Source organism: Colius striatus, chromosome 11 (genome assembly GCF_028858725.1).
Source record: "Colius striatus isolate bColStr4 chromosome 11, bColStr4.1.hap1, whole genome shotgun sequence".
NCBI lineage: Eukaryota > Metazoa > Chordata > Aves > Coliiformes > Coliidae > Colius > Colius striatus.
In genome coordinates this window covers 20,358,696-20,377,379 of record NC_084769.1, presented here as the reverse complement: position 1 = coordinate 20,377,379, position 18,684 = coordinate 20,358,696, and the positions used below count along the sequence as shown (strand labels likewise).

The 18,684-nt window shown below is 36.1% G+C and overlaps 1 protein-coding gene across 1 annotated transcript in view; it reads left to right on the top strand.

Annotated features, from left to right (window-relative positions):
* The window catches only part of GRB14 (growth factor receptor bound protein 14), a 62,480-nt gene that overhangs the window by 28,794 nt on the left and 15,002 nt on the right, over window positions 1-18,684 (top strand). The window contains exons 3-5 of the mRNA XM_062004843.1: window positions 7,071-7,227; window positions 13,416-13,537; window positions 16,034-16,108. Of these exons, the coding sequence (XP_061860827.1) occupies window positions 7,071-7,227; window positions 13,416-13,537; window positions 16,034-16,108 (354 nt within the window). The remainder of the gene's footprint in view (window positions 1-7,070; window positions 7,228-13,415; window positions 13,538-16,033; window positions 16,109-18,684) is intronic.

Below are 18,684 nucleotides of genomic sequence, written 5' to 3'. Positions count from 1 at the left end.
TTGGTATTCTCCAATTATAGTAACTTATTGAGTAAAATCTCATATAATTCTAGCTATTGTATAGTTAAGAATAATCTCGCTTTCTGCTCTGAAAGTAGTTGTGCTATGAGTCACTTGTCCAGAGCATGGAATTTGGTTTCTCTAGACCTTGTATTTTATTTGAAATAATCTGTAACTGTTTCATTACTGTTTATTTTGCTTCTGTTGACCAATTTCGAGAGAGTGAATGTATCAAATTCAGGATTAAATAATATTTATATTTTAACTTTCCTGTTGTCTTTTAAACCTTGTTTCTTTTCAGTTTTAGTGACCTTATCTTTGAGAAGATTTTATGTCAGCATTGTCCTCATTCTGCCATTTTTTTCTAATATCATAATGTGATTGTCATAACCTATGTTTGAAAGAACTTTGCTGGTGTATTTTTTCACATAGCTTATTATAATTTGGAGATCTGCATAATTTAACCTCCCTTTTTATAATACAACGTATTTACATATCTAAAGCAGTAGTCATAGGAGGAAGTCTAAGTGCTTTACAAATCTTAATGAGTTCAATCTGTTACCTTCCTGTACAGAAACAGATTACAGTTCCCCTGTCCCATTTTCAAAAAAAGAAACGGAGGGACTAATACTGATTTGCCCAAAATCAAATGGCAAAGACACATCTTTAAAGTAACAATTGGACCTTTTTTGCCTGTAGATAATCTCTGATATTTTTTGTTACTTCTTCACATTGTCATTTACTTGCTTTTTTGTGTGTGATTTTTTTTTTTTTCTTTCATGGAATGGTCACTCTTGTGCTGGATTATTTAGAGCACAGTCTGTATTGAATCGGGGGAGGGGACTAACTGTATGGACTATATAATTAAACAGTTGCTATAGTGCCATAGTAAACTATCAGAAGACTACTAAAGGAAATAAATTGGGTTTATTTTAGCTGATAATATATACACACTCTTACTGTGAAATTAAAACATTCTTTGAATGCTTTGTAACACAGTACTTAGGTGTAAAAAATTCATAGTGTTTTGAGGCAGCAAATTCATGAGCTGCTAGAGATACTGAGCTTCTCAGTCATCTTATATTTGAATAAAGACTGGAAATTGACGTTATTTTTGCTCTTTGAAATGTGATTTAAAAATGGGTAGATTTTATAAACAGTATGAGATTTTTCTAGATTAGTGTAGGAAAGGTACATAGTTTTCCTAGTCTTTGCTTTTCCTTTCTTGGCACTTTGTTTTTATTGTAAGACAGACATATAATTATTAGTGCTTTTATATCTTTTAGTACTTGTGGAACCATACCTCAGTCTATCAATAAAAGATAAGTGTGTTATAAAGTTCCCTTTTTGTCACTTGAAAGAACATCTCCTCCTCCTTCAGGCAACTACTTCATTCTTGGATGTTTGCTCTCCTTCTAATCGGTGGAATGGCTTACCTTCAGTTTCTTTAAATTGATCCCTCAAGTCTTCAATATATGGCTTCAAAAGCTGTACAAGGTTCTTACCTTTTCCTTAATAGTCCGGGTGGTCCTGTTGAAGATTATGACAGTTTCATTTCACGTCTCTTCTAAAGCATCCAGTCTGCCTATTTTGGTTGTTTTTTTAATAGATTTTCTGGTTTTTACCGTGAGAAGAAGGGAAGGTATTCAATGCTGAGCTATAGAATAGAAAACATGGGACCTGTATTTTACATAAATTTCTTTTTTGGATTACGTACTGAAACTCAAGATTTGCCCTCTTCTCCTATTTACAGACTTCCAGGTAATTGTCTCTAATCACAAGGTGACAGTTCACACCTGCCTAACTATACACATTGACAAGTCTGCACATAAATCATGTGGTGCCTTGTGAACCATCCTCAAAAGTGAGGCTGACAGGCTTAATGATCACCATTTCAGATTTCAGTGCCAAAAATACTAATAAATCCTCTGTGGTTTTGTGTCTGTGCATCTGCTCTCTATGTTCATTCCTTACAGGGACAAGTATAGGACAAGTTTTGGAAAGCTGTTCTTGTGGCCATTACTTTGCAGCGAGCAGCTACAGTTCATCATATGCACCTTTTATCCTTTTTTTTTGTAACAGGTGTAGTTTTCTGCAAACTGTGAGTATTCTTTTGGCCTAGAAATCTTCCCTTTGGAGGAAATATTAGAAGCTGGCCTTTCAATGGTAGACTAAAATATTTAAAATGAAAGTCCTGCATTCACTTCTCATAATGAAGACAGGAAACTATACTAACATGTCTCTTTTGTTTTTTATTAAACTAGTTGTGAGTTAACCTGCCCTTAAACATTTTTATCAATGCAGAATTTTTCTGATTCACTCTAAAACCAGGGGACAGGCTGTTGCTAGAAGTCATGGAATAATTCAAAATGCTAGAAATTTCTAAGTGCTTCCATTGTAGTTCAAGTACATTCCAAATTCTGCTACTCTCTGACAATATCAATAAGCAAAAAACTTCATCTAGCAGGGGCAAGTTTGGAAGCTGGAGAACAAGTGCTTCAGGCAAATAGTCCGTTAGTTAACACAGAACACAGAGGTTATCAGGCAGGTTCTCAGGGGAAGTATGGCACCCTGGAGTGTAAGACTTTTTAAGGCCTGGTTTTGCATACAATAACTGTGCATTTAACATAAATCTGACTGAAATTGTAATGTCAAGTACAAAATGTGTGGTGTTTTATTCATGGGTAAAAAATAATTGTAGAAATGATAAGCTAATGCTTGTGTCTTTATAAATAAAAGTGACTTAAGGTTTTGGGGTTTTTTTTGAAGGTGCTGACCATCCCCGATCTTAATGACTATACAGGAGCATTAAGAATGATGTAAATGTCAGGTCATTTTGGTGTAGGCACCTAAATGTGGACTGGTTCTTTTTCTGTTGGATCTACCTGGCTTTTTTTCACATGTTAGGACTTAGTTTGAAATTTGAAATTCCTCAGTGCAGAGTATGGTATTTCCATATGTTATGCTGTTTCTGAAGATTGGAACTTCCAAAACAGATGGCTTGAAGATTCTGAAGAATCAGACTTGGACACCCTCTCTTAAAAGCCTGTGCAACACATTATTTAATTATTGTTTTGGAGATGATGGTAGAGTTTGGAAGAAGACTCGAGGAAGTAGAGTCCAACCTTGTCTTGTTCTACCCTTCTCCCACACTGGTTACCTTATGTGCTCTTATTCTTTTAAACAGTTACTGTTTTTTTTTTTCTCCTGATTATTTTTCAGTATAAAAGCTAAGGCCTCCTTTTCTTTCTTCCCTGTGTTAAATACTAGATTATATTTCTCAACATTGATTTTACATTCTGAGTTTAGATGAGTAGTGAAATATGTAATATATTTTATTTTGAAGCAACATTTGTTTTAAAAATCTTTTTTTTTTTGAGGGATAAAAATGCATTGCACTCACTTCTGGGATCTTGACTGATTTTTAATACATTGAAAAATGGAAAGAGGACATGTAGGAAAACTCCCATAGGCAATGAAAATGATTAATGTTTGTCATGCTCAGCTTGGTGCTTTCCTCTTATAAGATCTCAGAGCTGCTAATTTCTTGCTTCCAGTGGCTTAAATGGAAGCTATTGAGATGTTTCTTTTTCTGGCCTTGGGAAGAAATAGAATCTCCTTGTAATTATAACTAGACTGGAAAGATTTGAGCACTACTGAGGCATCTTGTTGTGTCTACTAATAGTTATAGTCAAGGGAAGTTAAATAGCTTACTTTAGAACAAAGCTTGGGAGTGTATGGTAATGAAAACTGCACTGATAGCTTATTCTCAGATAGCAGCTCTTCTCTTGTGTGCTACTTTTCAGACAAATTTTTGGGGGTAGAAAAGAGAGTGGGGATGACTGGACAGCCTGATAAACGATGATAACTGCTGATGAGAATAAAGAAGTGGCCACTCAGGCTTCCTCATCTCTGTAGGAGGCCAGCATAATTGCATTTTTAGCATAATCCCGACATTCTTTAATTCTTGGAGTGTCATGTCCGTCTGGGAAGAGAAGTATTTATTGCAACGTATTTTTTAGGAAAAAGGGGATTTTGAATTTATCCTTTTTCATCTGATCCACTCCCCTTGGAACGAATACATCCCTAGAAAATCCTACAAGAGACTTTGCTTCAAAAGCAGCAGAAAGCACAGACTGAGCAACTTTTTCTAATTAAAAACCCCCTCAAAGGTCACTATAACTGATGAGATTTACACTATCACATTCAATTCATTAAACTAAAACTGTAACAGAAGTTCAGAAGGGTCTATTAGGTTGACTGCCTGTCGTCTCCTGCTATATTTGAATCTCTTTCAAGGAAGACAAAAAGGGCACAGCATTTGAGTTTTATAAGGTAGCACACGTCATAGCTATGGACTGGGGTGATCTGTTGTCCTAGACTTGTGCAGGATTTATTTCCCTATACTGAGAAAGCTGAGTGGGAATACAGAGAATATAAACTCTGGGTTTCTTTTCCCATTGTTTTTTGTTGTGTTGTTTTTTTTTTTTGTTTTGTTTTAGCTGTGCTCTTGTAGTCCAAGGCCACCTCCAAGGCTTCCCACTCCCCAGTTGAATGGCTGCAGGCAGCTCATTATCATGACTTGTGTTGCTGTCTTCAGCATTTTAAAAAGTCTTTTTCTTTTTCTTCAGCAATAAGAGTGTAGTCATCTGCACTACAACTCTTAACCCTTTTAAAAAGAATTCTGTAAAAGTCGTCTGTCAAGGGCCTGAGCATGGGCTGTACGTGCTCTTGCTGTGAAACAAGCACACCACCTAACTTGATGACTACCTGGAAAAACTGTGGTTGCTAGTACATGCTGGCAGGGTCTCTAGTCACGGATCTGGCATGGGTTCTTACCCTGGCTTTGTTGTGAGACTATTGAGAATATTTCAGTTAGAAGGGGCCTATAATGGTAATCTAGTCCAATATTAGGAAAATCACTCCTTTCTTTTCCCTTTCTATACTGTCTCCCTCCTTTGTGGCACTTCAGCCTGTAAAACCTTTTCGATTGAGCCTGACACAGAGAGGCTAATGAAGCTGTTCCTGACCCTCAGTGCTGCCCAGAGCAGGACATGTTTTAAGGTGATGGGATTCTGTTTTATCTACTCACTTGTACCGCCCTGCATCTCATCCATAGTTCACTCTGCCAGACGTCTCTTTTAATTTCATTTTTGAATCCTTGTAAATACTGCTGGAATTGAAATAATTCATACCAGTCTGAGGTGTAAAATCACTTCTGTGTGACTGGAGTAGCAATTTAAGTTGTGTATATGGAACTGCAAGCAAGCTGCATTGCTGTCGGTCTCACTTAGCAGTGCAAACCCTGTCAAAGCATAGACATCTTATAAAACCAACCATAGCCATCAAGCATGGCTGCTTTGGTGATATTGATCATTGAATTCAATAATGATGTGGTCTTTTTGCCTGTTGAACTATGCTGTAGCATAGGCTTGTGGGAACTTTAGATAGACTTTCTTCAAGGTTTGCCTGTTTTCTCTGAAGACTATGCTTACAGTTGGTTGATTCATTTGAGTTTCACTACTTTGGAAGGGTGATTTTGATGTTTGTCATATCCTGCAGATCGATGTTGTGGCAAGGGTAGCAGAACCTTGTGTGGAACTCTTGAGCTGTCATCATTTATTAGCTGCAACATTAAAGCAAATCATCATGGATTTGTTGCTGATTTGGTATGCAGGGACAAAGTTTCTGCTTTTTTTTATGTGTAGTTCCATAGAAAAAATCAAGTTTCTGGACAGGAATAAGGTTATTAGTGTGCTTTGACCTATGTATGGTTTTGAAATGAGTCCTTTCTCCTTGTTCTGATGTTTGGGAAGCATGAGTAAGCTGATCTGATTTGTTGTTTGTTGGGTGTTTTTTGTTAAATTTCAGTTTTGGATTTTTTTCTGTTAGTGGGAGTGAAGCAGGTGGTGGGAGGTACAGTTGCAGCTTCTTCCTCGCTTTCCTATCAGCTTTGGCACATACCAGAGAAGGAGCAGCTGTAACAAGTTAGGAAAACATACATTACTGACTGTTTGTTAGATGCTTGAAATGAGCATGTGTTTAGTAAGGTAGCAATTAAAGACTGACTGACAATAACATGCTTGTTTGTCTTTAAAGAAAGAACTTGTTGTTTAATGAAGGATTTACAATAGTATTTAGGTTTTGTGCATAAAGTTCAAATGATGTGTATTGTGTATTCTGATGAATATGGATAAATTGAATAAATAGGAGAGTTTTTGACATTAATTAATAATGCCTTGGACCCCTTTGTCTTAAGGATGCCTGTGCTTTGGCACAGACAGGGTAGTTTAACCTATGCTGAGTTCCTTCTTGTAGTGGGTAGAGGGAATAATGTCACTCAGTATCAATTCTACTGGAAAATGTAAATATTGGGGAATAAATCCTATTCCTAAAGATAAACTCATGTATTCAATGATAAATATTGTCTGCTTTGTGTCAAGTTTTTTGAATGTACATCTTCTAGAACATTTTAATTTCCTTTCTTCGTCCTCATATGATGGTAATTCCCTTTCATGTGTGAGGTTTTGGATTCTGTATGTCTGTATATATGCCATTTTTTACTCATAGTTCCAGGTCTTGTCAAAATTTAAAGCAGGTCTGTGGCATCTTCTATTTTTATTATCTGTAGAATTGTGAGTCTCTCAAATCTGAATGCTGTATTCTGAACTAACTATCAAATCTTCCTACAATTCTACAGTCACAGAGTTCTTGAGTTTCACTGTTTATCCTCTGTGGTTTCTTCTTTAGCTGATGTAAAAACGTACTGCTTCAACAGGCTTATTTACCTTTCCATTACAGTTTTTTCTGAAGTGAATGCACCAGTCTGTCCAGTGTCCTGTAGCAAGGGATGTCCAGTAGCCAAATTTAGAAGTGGGATATGCTTTACTCAACTGTTTGGGTTTTTTTCTTTGTTATGCCATTGCACTAGAGAGAAGTGACTGTCTTTAGTATTGCATCCTGTGTGTATAGGTTCTTGTCTTAGCCTTAAAGCTGGGAGAGGAACATATTTGGACTAACTGAATCAAAGATTAAACTTATGGATATTTTAGCTTTTTTATTTATTGCAGGTAATTAAAGTGTATAGTGAAGATGATACTAGCAAAGCTTTGGAAGTACCAAGTGATATAACAGCCAGGGATGTATGTCAGCTGTTGATATTGAAGAACCACTATATTGATGACCACAGCTGGACTCTGTTTGAACAACTTACCCACACAGGTTTAGGTAAGACTAAAACTATACGATGGTATGGCAGTAAATAAGGTGTTTGGTTTTCATTTTCATGTAGAAATAATTTAATTGAAAGACTTGGAAACAAAATGATGGGAGGGCATTTGTGAATTTATTCTTTTAGATTTTTTTTGCTTCTTTTTCACTCAGTTTGAAATCGTGACTAAAAAGTACGTTTTGTCATGGTACATTTGCCTCACACTGCTTGATCTGCATCTGTAAGAGTGATTTGGAAGACAGTGACCATTAAGGAAGACACTGCAAAATCTTCCATGCCCTTTATTGCTTTTCTTTGGCAGTTCATCCTCTTTTACTGGTATTTCCTGATTATCTCTAGCAAGATTTGGCTTATTTTCATTGCAAATAAAATCTTTGTTGTTCCCAACACACCTGAGCGAAATCTCTGACATCAAGGACAGAAAGCAATTAAACAGTGCTATTCTATTTGGACAATAGAACCCAATTTTTAGAAACAACATCAGAGTAGATCAGAGTAGACTGTCAGTATTTTCTCTCAGTAGGTTTCTTGTGAAATCTGGGACAGGACTACTTGAAAAGTAAATGAAGACCATTCTTCTAAAAATCCAGTTATGGATCAATGAACTGTGTTGAATTGGCTTTAATGCTTAGTATTTTAAATTGCTAGAAACAAAAGTCTTTTAACTCTTTGCACATCATCGATGTTACTGAAAACTCTCAAAAAAAACCCTTTTCCTGTGATACAGTTTAAAAGGTGTAATCTGTGGTTTCAGATTACAACTATAGTTGTAAAGCAACTTCTGTAGCTTTTTGTAGTGTGTACATGTAGTTTTGCAGTACAAAAACATTGAGACAAATTAAATACAAGAAGAAAAGAGATGTTTGCAGAGATTAAAAATGCAGGACACAGGAAAGACTTGACTCAGAAAAAGATGAGTTTAGGAAGTAGAATGCTAGGAAGTAGCATTGAACTGATACTCTTGGTCAGACAATCCTACTTCCTTTTACAGCACCACATTACAGTACTGTATTGTGTTTAGTTCTGATAGGGAATTATCAGAAAAACCAGCTTGCATTAGAAAAATCGACTAGAAGACAAATGCCATAAAAAAAATCTGGTTTAATTTTATGTCACTCAAAGTTTCTACACTATTCTTGAACCTTACCATTGTACTAAAGTTACCAAAGATTTCTGTAACCTCAAGGGAAGTTCCTACTGCTGGTGCGAAGTGTGGAGTAACAAAGAGGACGTTTCGGGGGCCTTCTTATATTATAAAACACATTCTAAAATACAGAGAAAACTTCTTGGGAGTCCTTAATTCTCAGGAGAAGCTGCATTGGACTGGTAACTGAGAACTCCCATATTGTTGATCTTAAAAAAACCTACCCCCTTCTCTCGCCCCAGATATTTATATATGGATAAAAGCTATTGTTAAATTCGCTTTCTGTTTATGTATCTAGGGAATCTGGACTTTTGCATTTGTGTCAAATAAACCCAACTGTGCATCTTTGACTGTATTATGTTCAACAGCCATATTTTAAAGATTAACTGCAAAAGCTAAGACTGTTCTCTGCCCTTTTCTGCTCCTTTATCTTACAAAGACAGCCACAAACATTTTTCATATTTTTTTTTCTGGCTTTGTAACATTTCAAAGATATTTATAACCTTTTTGCACTGAATGTATCAGTTGTAAGATGCTTCGAGCTCAGAGTAAGGTCAGAGTTAAATCTGAGTTGATGCTGTAAATGACTGACTACTACAAAAGAGAAAGTATAAAAATGGCTTTAGACAACACTACTATATAAATAGTAGAAGTGTTTTCTGTGCCTTATAGTGTGGTTGGTGTTTAAGTGGTGTGCTAACTACTGAAAAAGCCAGAATAATAGTGGCATTCTTTCTCTTCATTTATTTTCATGATGCACCTTTTGTCAAATAGTGTGATTTCTTCACCTAAAGAACTTATTGGAAGATTTCAATAAAAAAATCGTAATTGAATTTGTTTTTCCTAAGATTCTGAAATTCTCAAAATTGCTGTTGTGTGAGTCTGAAGATCTGTGTTCACCATTCAGTCTCCTGATTGCTCCAGCTGCTTTGGGCATAATTTTAGAAAAAGGCAAATTAATAATTTTAACAATAAAATTATTTTGTAGATCATGAGAATGGCAATTGACAATTACTCGCAAGGAAAGGAACAACTTTTTATCAAACTGTTAGATATAGTTGTGTTTGAAAGGTTTAACATACTGATTTTTGGTTTACATTAAGTATATTCTTAAGCAGTGGATGAGTAGTGTGAACAAACATTTTTGAAATGATGATTTAGTTTAGGACTGTTTGCTATTTATTATTCTGTTGTATGTTTTATTCATGGAAATTTGGGCAGTCTGTTTCTGCTCTCAGGTTAAATGAATGGAGATAGAAAGGAGAAATATGGTGAGTGAGTGTATGTATCTGTGTAAATTCCAGTATGATGAGAATTAATAATTCATTTGTCAATTAGTGAACATTTTCTTTAATACCTAACAGCTGTCTGAATACTCCTGAATTAGACATAATTGCATGAATCTTAGTGAGCTGAGGAGAGCCTTCTGCTTTTAATCAAGACAGACATTAATTACATCACTGGAGTGTGCCTTCGTTGCTGTGTGAAGGTATCTGCCTGCAAAAGTTAAAAAAAAAATCCCACCTAGAAGCACACCTAGACCCGTGGTCTGTATATTCCTGTTTTCACAAACCTATATGCTCTTTAGTGTAGAGCTGTATTGTTGAACATTAAGCATAGCCATGTCCTCACTCCATTGCACAGCAGTGCTGGCAGGTGCTGTGGGCTGGGGGCAAGCTGGCAGGTGAGGGGTAGGGTAGTGTGTTGCCAGCCAAGGGCCCCCACCCTTGGCACCCACTGTGTGCAGCCCCAACACCCGCCCCATGAGTTCGGCAGTCACCTGCAGTCTCATTTGTGACATGTAAAGTGTGATGATTGTTAAAGCACTAGAAATTGCAATAGATTTCCAAATTGTGTGCTTCTGGTATGTGTCTTTTTTTTTTTTTTGATGTTGTTGTCCCTAGCTATGGATTTCAAAGAAATTCTTGGACGTTTTTTACCTTGTCTAAGATTATTGAGAGCAGCTGAGGTGTACCTGGATTTGGGTGATGCTGAGTCATCCATACCACTAGGTTCCTCGGTGCTGGAGTCACCTATTTCCACTGCAGTTCCCCTGTGCAGGGCAGGCTGTGAAAACAGAAAGTACTGTTTTTATCCTGAATTTTTTCCCTTTCTGGTGGGAAATGTTTGTGTTGATTGTAAATAGCTTTCATTTGCTCTGCAGCTCAATAGACTTGTGTTCCAGGGTTCCTCTTTGAATAGGTGATAATGGCTTGACCAGGCACATCATTGTTGTGTTTCAGTCTCTCATTTTGATTTCACTATCTGCGTTCCCTTAGGTAGCCTGTGGGAAGACTCACAAAGCACTCTCTGGGCAATGGCTTTTCTATTTTTTATTTAGTTTATTTTTTTTCCTCCTGCTGGGTAACTAGAGAAGAAGCTGTTCAAAATGTGTTCTGTTATGTGCTTGAATATTAAATCTTCTTTTCTGTGCTTGAGTTACTTTCCATAGTTAAGGAAACTCTGGTTTAGACTGTAGCAGATGCTCTTCATGTTACAGGTATTAGTAATGAAAAGATGGTAGACTAGCTGGGTGAAAAGAAATTATCTAATTAAACCAAAGTACAGCTTTTTCATGGCAACATTTATAGATTTGATTACAAGGCTCTGTTTTGGAGACCACTAACTCAGTGTTTTAGTTCCTTCAAGAAGGCTGAATCAATTGTAAAATATTCTGTGATGTAACACCTTAAAAATAAGGAAATATCAGCATCCTTACCCATCCATTGGTATGATGCTAAATGTCTTATTTTTGTACCAAGAAGTAAGTCTTGAGGAAGTGGTATTTTCTTAAATGTCACAATGCCAAGCATTTAGGAGTTTTAAATGTCATCCCAGAGGAGCATTTTCTCTCTTTAAAACTGAAAGAAAAAAAAAAAAAGCTGGTTTTGAATAAGAGCTTCAGTTCTTTAGCGTGTCATTACCCCTGCATCTGAAGAATGTGTTTTGGAGTAGAGCAGCTTGTACAAGATTTTAAAATCCTCACTTTCAGCATTTTTGGGATATTTTTTATTTTCTCAATTCCTTTATGGTTTTATTTGCTTCATTTGATCTGGTTACAAAATGTGAGTTTCATGTTGCATCCTTAATCTCTACCTTTATGGGCTCAAGAATGAGTGTTAGATTCTATGAAGAATGAGTTAAAGAAAAGTTAAGCTTCTATTGAATTTACTTGATATGTAGATCATGAGAATGCTTTGTCTTCTGCTAGTCATGAACTTGCTATTTTCCTACCAAGGTGAAGCACAGCTGTATGAGTGTATTGTCTCTCAATATGCTGCCTGGAAAATTTGTGAAGAAGCTATAGATTTTCAGGCTACAGTGAGACTGTTACCCACCAAATTGGACAATGTGAAACCATGAGGCAGTGACTGGCAAAAGAGGTGGCAAGAGAAGATCAATAAAAACACTCTAGCTCTAAAGAGGCTTTAATGTTTCAAATTAGAGGTTTGATTTTTATGACTTGGAAGGCTGGGCGTGCTACTGCACTGTGTGAAAGTTAGGTGCTCTGTTTAGTCAGGACCACCTGCAAAAATTTACCATTTATATTAATTTTATGCCTAATTAAGTTTAAAAAACCCCATGCCATGATATTCCTTTATGTGTTAGGATTTTTTTTTTAATCTAGCAACAGGCAGTTATATGAAAGCATCAATATCCTTTTAGAGTATATCATAAGATCTCTTAATGATAATGCAATGAAGTGGAGAAAATGTGATCAGAAAATTGAGAGTTACATAGTTTTCATAATATATTTTTAATTGCCTTTTCCCTTTGAAGCCATGAGCAGAATTGGATGTTAAAACTTCATAATTAGCAGGGAAAAAGAAGTTTAGATCTCAAAAGTGTTCTTAAGCCATAACTCATTGTTGCAGTGTAATTTAAATTTGGAGGTGCCAGTGATCATTTAAGTAGAGTCTGCAACTTTGTTCAAGTCTGTCTTGTTCTTATTAGCTGGAATCCATACCTTTATTTATTGCAACATGATTTCATAAGCTGCTGACTTTTTTTTTTTTTAAAAAAAAAGGGCAGTATAAATAGTGTTGTACAGAAATTATCTGTGGTCTTTCAGGATTTGTGCTTCACTTCCTACACCATGAGTAGCCCCATGGCATTACTCAGCATGCAACATGTAAACATGCACAACATCTACAAGAAAATTCTTAAAATTCCTGTCTTTCCTGTAAGTACATTTTGTATTGCTGTAAAATAAAAAAAAAAAATCACTCAAGAATCTGAGTGGCAGAAGCAGCTTAAAGCAGTGAGAATACCGATTCTGAACGCCACTGCTGTGGTACAACTAACTGAATTCTTTTCTTCCTCTTGCCCTACTGCAAAACCAAATGATAGATTAGGATTCACTTTGTGGGTATTTTTTGGGTTTGTTTTATATTTTTAGGTTTCTTCATGGCTTACTTTTACCATTCCTTTTACATATGCTAGTTCTACGGCTGCTAAAATTCTCAGTATCTTTGGTTTGTGCAAAGACATTAAAACACTGAAATGCCCTAAGTTCATTTGCAGTTTCAGAAGTGCTTCAGGACATAGTAGGTGCCTGGGGAGAAGGCGACAAATTAATACTTTTCTGTATTGCAGATACCTTTCACTTTAGAAATTACTATGTTAGAGAAAAGAGCATTAGAAAGAAATTCCTGGCACACCAGATAGGCTGAGGGAATGGTTGCAGTCGTCTGCTGCCTTGTGTCTCGAAGAGCAACTGCCTGGCTTCTGCAGGGAGGACATGGATTTGGCCATGAAATGGAATAAAGCTCTCAACTGCCTCAGTATAAGAAACCAACAAAATATAAGCAAAACCTCCTATGTGTGAACTGCTTCAGAAGTTGGGCCCATTACACAGTAACCTTGTGTAACAAGGACCTGATTGATGATCTGTCTTCTGATTGCTTGTTCCATGTTTTGTATTAATTTAAATTAATTTGATTTGGTAATATTTTTATTATCTAACCTTTACGTTTTCATGTTCTACTCCTAGGTGCAGGTTATGTGGTGTTTTTTTAAATGTCTTTGGGTTTTTTGTAGGAAGAGCTATAGAGGACCATGAACTAGTGATGGATGTCCAGTCAAACTGGGTAATGGAAGAGGAAAACAAACTGTATTTTAGAAAAAATTATGCCAAGTATGAGTTTTTTAAAAATCCACTGGTAAGTCCTAACATTTTATCTGTTAAGTGGTGCAATTACTGTTGCTGCAACATTGTCTTTTCTGTTACAGACAGATAGGCAGAGTGTAAAGCTGTTAGTGTAACATGAGTCAAAAGGAATAAGTGGGAGGGAATAGATAGAAATATATATTGTAGTGCACGTAGCTGTTGGCAAATCCCTTTGTTACAATGGGAAAACATCCATGCTCATAGTTTCTTGGGGAGGATGTGAGACAGACATGGATTTAACTTTATTGAAGTGTGCACATGGACCTGTGACAAAATTTTTTCATCAAAGTATAAAATGAGTCAATGTGAGGAGGGGCATTTGTAGCAAAGGTTTTATCATTAAAGTGAATATCAAATGTTACAGCCCAGCACTGCCCAATGGCAGTTGCTCCCAGCTGCAGCTGAATGACAACTGACTTAAAAGGCCATGAGCAACCATAACCTATTAGGAGTAAGTGAAACTGAAGCCAAACTTAGTGTATGTAAGGAATGGAAAAAGAGCAGAGACAGTTCATAACTCAAGGATGTTGCTAAAGGTTAATGCTGCCAATTCAGACCTTGGCTTATGGCAAAGGCCATGGAAGCAGTCCTGGCTCAGCAGGAGAAACTCACCATCTGGTTACTCAAAGGCATGGTGTATTTGGATTACTCCTAATACTGCCTGTAATAAAGCCAGCATGTTTCAGATGTCAAAGGGAGAAATAGCAGAAATGTAGGAGGACTTGAAAGGTGAAAAATTGAAGGCAACTCAAATTATCTACCTGTGAAAAGGTAAACATTAAGATACCAAAAGATATAAGAGATCTGAAGGTTTTTTTCTTGCTCCACCTATGTTTGTGTGGTCAAATTATATATTCCCTGACATGGAAAAATCACTGCATTAGTGAAAAATTCTAAGCTTCACATGATCTGCAGTTAGTAGAGAAGCTTTCAAATAAGATGTATGTTTGTGTGTTGGTTAACTAGTGAGTGGAACCAGCTGTGGAGTGCGGCAGACATGCAGCTATGACTAGCATCAGCAGCTGTGGCTAATATGAGTCCTTACTGTTCCTGTTCAGTCACTCTTCTCTGTACTGTGGTCCCAGGTGTAGCAAGAATGTTTTATCAGAAATGAGCTGATGTGAATTAAAGCTACCAGTAGTTAAGTTTTATTAAAAATAAAAGCCAGTGGACATGGTCAAGGGAATATTACCTTTAAACTTCTCCAAGCCTTGAGAAAACTTTATTAGTAATGGTCAAACTCTTGGCTAGTTCATACCTGCATGACTGTGTTGAACTTGCCAGCTGCAGGTCTGTCCCATAAATTACCCCTAGAGCTTTTCTTGATAAAGAAATTGGCACATTAAATGTAGATTTTTTAACCACACTTCATTGATGTAGTAAAATTTTCATGTTAATTCACATGCATGTCATTCAAAATGGATAATTGTTGTGGTTTAACCCCAGCCAGCAACTAAGCACCATGCAGCTACTCCCCCCAACCTCCCACAGTGAAATGGTGAGGAGAATTGGGGGTGGAAAAGTAAAATTCTTGGGTTATGAAGAGTATAATAATTAAAATTAAAGAAAAGATGATAACAACATGAACAATAATAATATATAATAGTAATACAAGTAATGAAAAGAAAGAGAGAGAAAGAAAATACAAGGAGGGGGAAGAAAACCAGCCAAACAAAACTAAATGATGCACAATGCTCACCACCCACTGACTGATGCCAGAGCATTAATCTACTCCTCCTGGCCAGCTCCCCCAGTTTATATACTGGGCATGATTCTCAATCGTATGGAATAGCTCTTTGGCTGGTTTGGGTCAGGTGTCCTGGCTATGCTCCCTCTCAGCTTCTTTGGCCTACCCAGCCTCCTAGTAAGGGCAGGGTGAGAAGCAGAAAAGGCCTTGATACTGTGCAAGCTCTGCTCAGTAGTAACTAAAACATCACTATTATCAACACTGTTTTCAGCACAAGTCCAAAACACAATCCTGTGCCAGCTACTAAGAAGAAAATTAACTCTACCACAGCCAAAACCAGGACAATAAAGAAAACCTCCACATTTGCTAAACTCTATTAATTAGAGTTACGAAAGACCATTTACTGAGTTTCTAATGTAATGAACACAATATATTTTTCAGCATATTGGTATAAATCCTCCTTACTTTGTAGCATGTTGGATCCCCAGGCATGTCTCATATATCAACAGCAGTAGGAACTACTACTAAAAAAACAACAGTAAGGGCCAAGTATTATGATATCTCTTGCACACATGTATGAAACACTTGTGCTTCCAGAGACCATTGATGTTTTTTTGAAGTTTTTCAGCAAATAGTATAGAGGATGTCACAAATTTGGGAACGATACTAAGATAAGCTTAAATTATTGGATCAGAGAATCTGCAGTATCTTGAACTGTATTAAGAACTTTAACGTCTAAAAGAGATAGGAAGTTTAATATTGATTTTTATGGAATTTTGATATAAATTATTGTTGTTACAGAGCTTTTTTCCAGATCATATGATATCTTTTCCAAGTGAGACCAATACAGCTGTAAGCCACTCTGGGATACTACAGGTATGTAACCTTTGAATGAAAATGAGGCAACGTAACCTAGAATTTCCCGTTGTCTGTGATGTGGTAGCATGGTTCTTTGTCACCATTGGATCTATTGCTGGATTTTGAGTAAATCAAAATATAGTTTAAGAACTTTTTTTCCTCATGGGATATGTGTCCTTTCCAGGCACTTATTACATGACCAAATTTGGAAATCTATACATTCTTTCAGAATCAAGAAGTGACAAAATGGACAAAATGCAGTAAAAATGATTAATAACTATATTGAGTATTTCAGGTGAAAGATTCTGTTCCTTAAAAAGGTGGAGTGCTGCACTACACAGCACATACTTAACAGCAGGCCTTGGCAGAATACTGAAAAACTGGAAATGTGATACTAATGGATATAAAAAAAGAGTTAAATGGTTAAACGTAATGAGTAGAAAATTCAGACTGACCAGTATGATTTGTTAGCTTGAAGGCTACTGTAGCCTTTGGAAAAAAAATACGATAGGTCACTCAGTGTTAGTCATCTTTTAAGCGGACACGAGATTTTAATTTACAGTGAGAATAATTTCACAGAATGACCATATCAGGGATCATCATCTTACTTCTCAAAGAGGGGAAACATGAGTAATAAAGGTGGAAACATACACATCACTCTTGTTTGCTTGTCACTAGAAAAAATAATTAATAGAAGAACTGGTCTTAAGACAACAACCCTGTGTGTGAGTTTTGGGGAAAAAGAATGATTGGAAAGGACGTAATTGCACAAGATATTTAAGTTAGAACTAAAACAAATATATAGGAATTACAAAGTATTTTTTACATCTATGGTATAAATTTTGTCTTAACATTTACCAGTAAAAAAACCACATTAAGGAACTAATTCTCAAAGCATTCTTCTATTTTAAATAGTGACGTCCTTATAGAAGTGAATGTTAGAAGTTAAGATTATCCCATATATAGTAAAATGTGTTTCAAATTAAATTTGACACATGCTAGATTCTGTGAATATTTTTTACAAACGTAAATAAAAAGTTTGTATTTCAAAAGATACCACATCTCTGATGAAAATTAGTTTACTTTTGCTACCTAAATAGCAAATAGAGTTTGCAGTCTAATGCAAAAAAGTTAATTTAGGAAATGTTTTGCCCTGGTTTAATTGAACTTAATATTTTTTGCTTACAATTGTAATTTGGTAGTTTAAAAATATAGTTAAAATTTTTTATAATGGAACTGTTTGGCAAATACTCTTGCACAGAACTTCCTTAAGCCCACATTGTGACATGTAGAGTATGTGCAGAGCTTGTGGGTAAAGTAAGAATCATTTTAAATACACATTGCATTTTGATAGCTTGAAAAATTTGTTGTGTTGCTATTTTATGTTGTATTCTCTGCTTAATTGTGTTTCATCAAATAAAACTTACTAAGCACAGAGAATGCCTTTGTGGATTGTGCAGCCTTTATGCACGTTTCAGCAGAAGCTGTTGGGTAAATTGTTTACAGTGAGTCCCTATTTCCTTGGAAACTTTCATTAAGACAAGTTAATGGGCTTGTGTTATTATTTGTGTTGTGCTTGGTCAAGTATCAAGAGAGACATTAGTTTTAACAACTCAGTGCTTACAAGTGATTAAAAAATCACTTCTGATACATTTATAGCTTTTTGTGGATTGAGCTGTAAGCAAGTAAAATGGTTTTCAAGTATGTTTTTCTTGACTTTCATTGCAGTGAAAGAGTGGGTATTTTGGGTGATGACTTTAAATCAGAGTATCTAAATAGTGTCAAAACAGGAAAACAACGTTTACCAGTCTCCTGTCCATTTAGCATCTGCTAATTAAAATTACTAGGTCTGACATATACTGAATGTCTACGTATACCAAAGAGAGATTTAATCTCTGCCATGAAGATATCTAGCCTGAAAAAAGCAGCATGTCATTATATTGGCTAAGACTGAGACATGAAACTGTATGGACATGTCTAGTGGTAGGCAGTATGGATCATTTGGAACTTGCTTTAGGTTATTTGTGCAAATTAGATGCTTTAAAACATTTCTTTCCTAAATAAGCATTAAAAATAAAAGTTATATATGCAAAAATTAAGTTAAAGATAGAACAGAATTACAGAGAGAGACACTCCTAATTTTGTGGAAGGTGGAGTTATTGATAGTATCTTTTCCCCATTGCTATCTTTTGCTCCCTCTTCTAAGTTTTTCCCATTCTCTGCCTTCACACATTTAAGATTCAAGCTTTCATTTCTTTAATCTCTCTGCCACAGCAAGTTCTTCTTTCCCTATCGTTTTCTCATCTGGCTTTGTGATTTGACTCCATTCTGGTCTTCAGGCTGAAATAACCATTCACTGAGTTTTGGTCTCTTGGCAATCTCCTAGACATGTTCTAGTCTGGTTGCTGCCTTTCCCCATCAGCCACTCTATGTTTTGCTGACCTCCCAGTCTAAACCCCTCAGATTGACTTAACTCTATAGAATACAAGACTGAGAACTAGTATCAGTTCTTTACAGGAATTACTTGGTCCCTCAAATTTTTCAGCAGATTCAGGGGAAAATCCTGCTCATTCCCAGTAGCACTGGGCTGGATC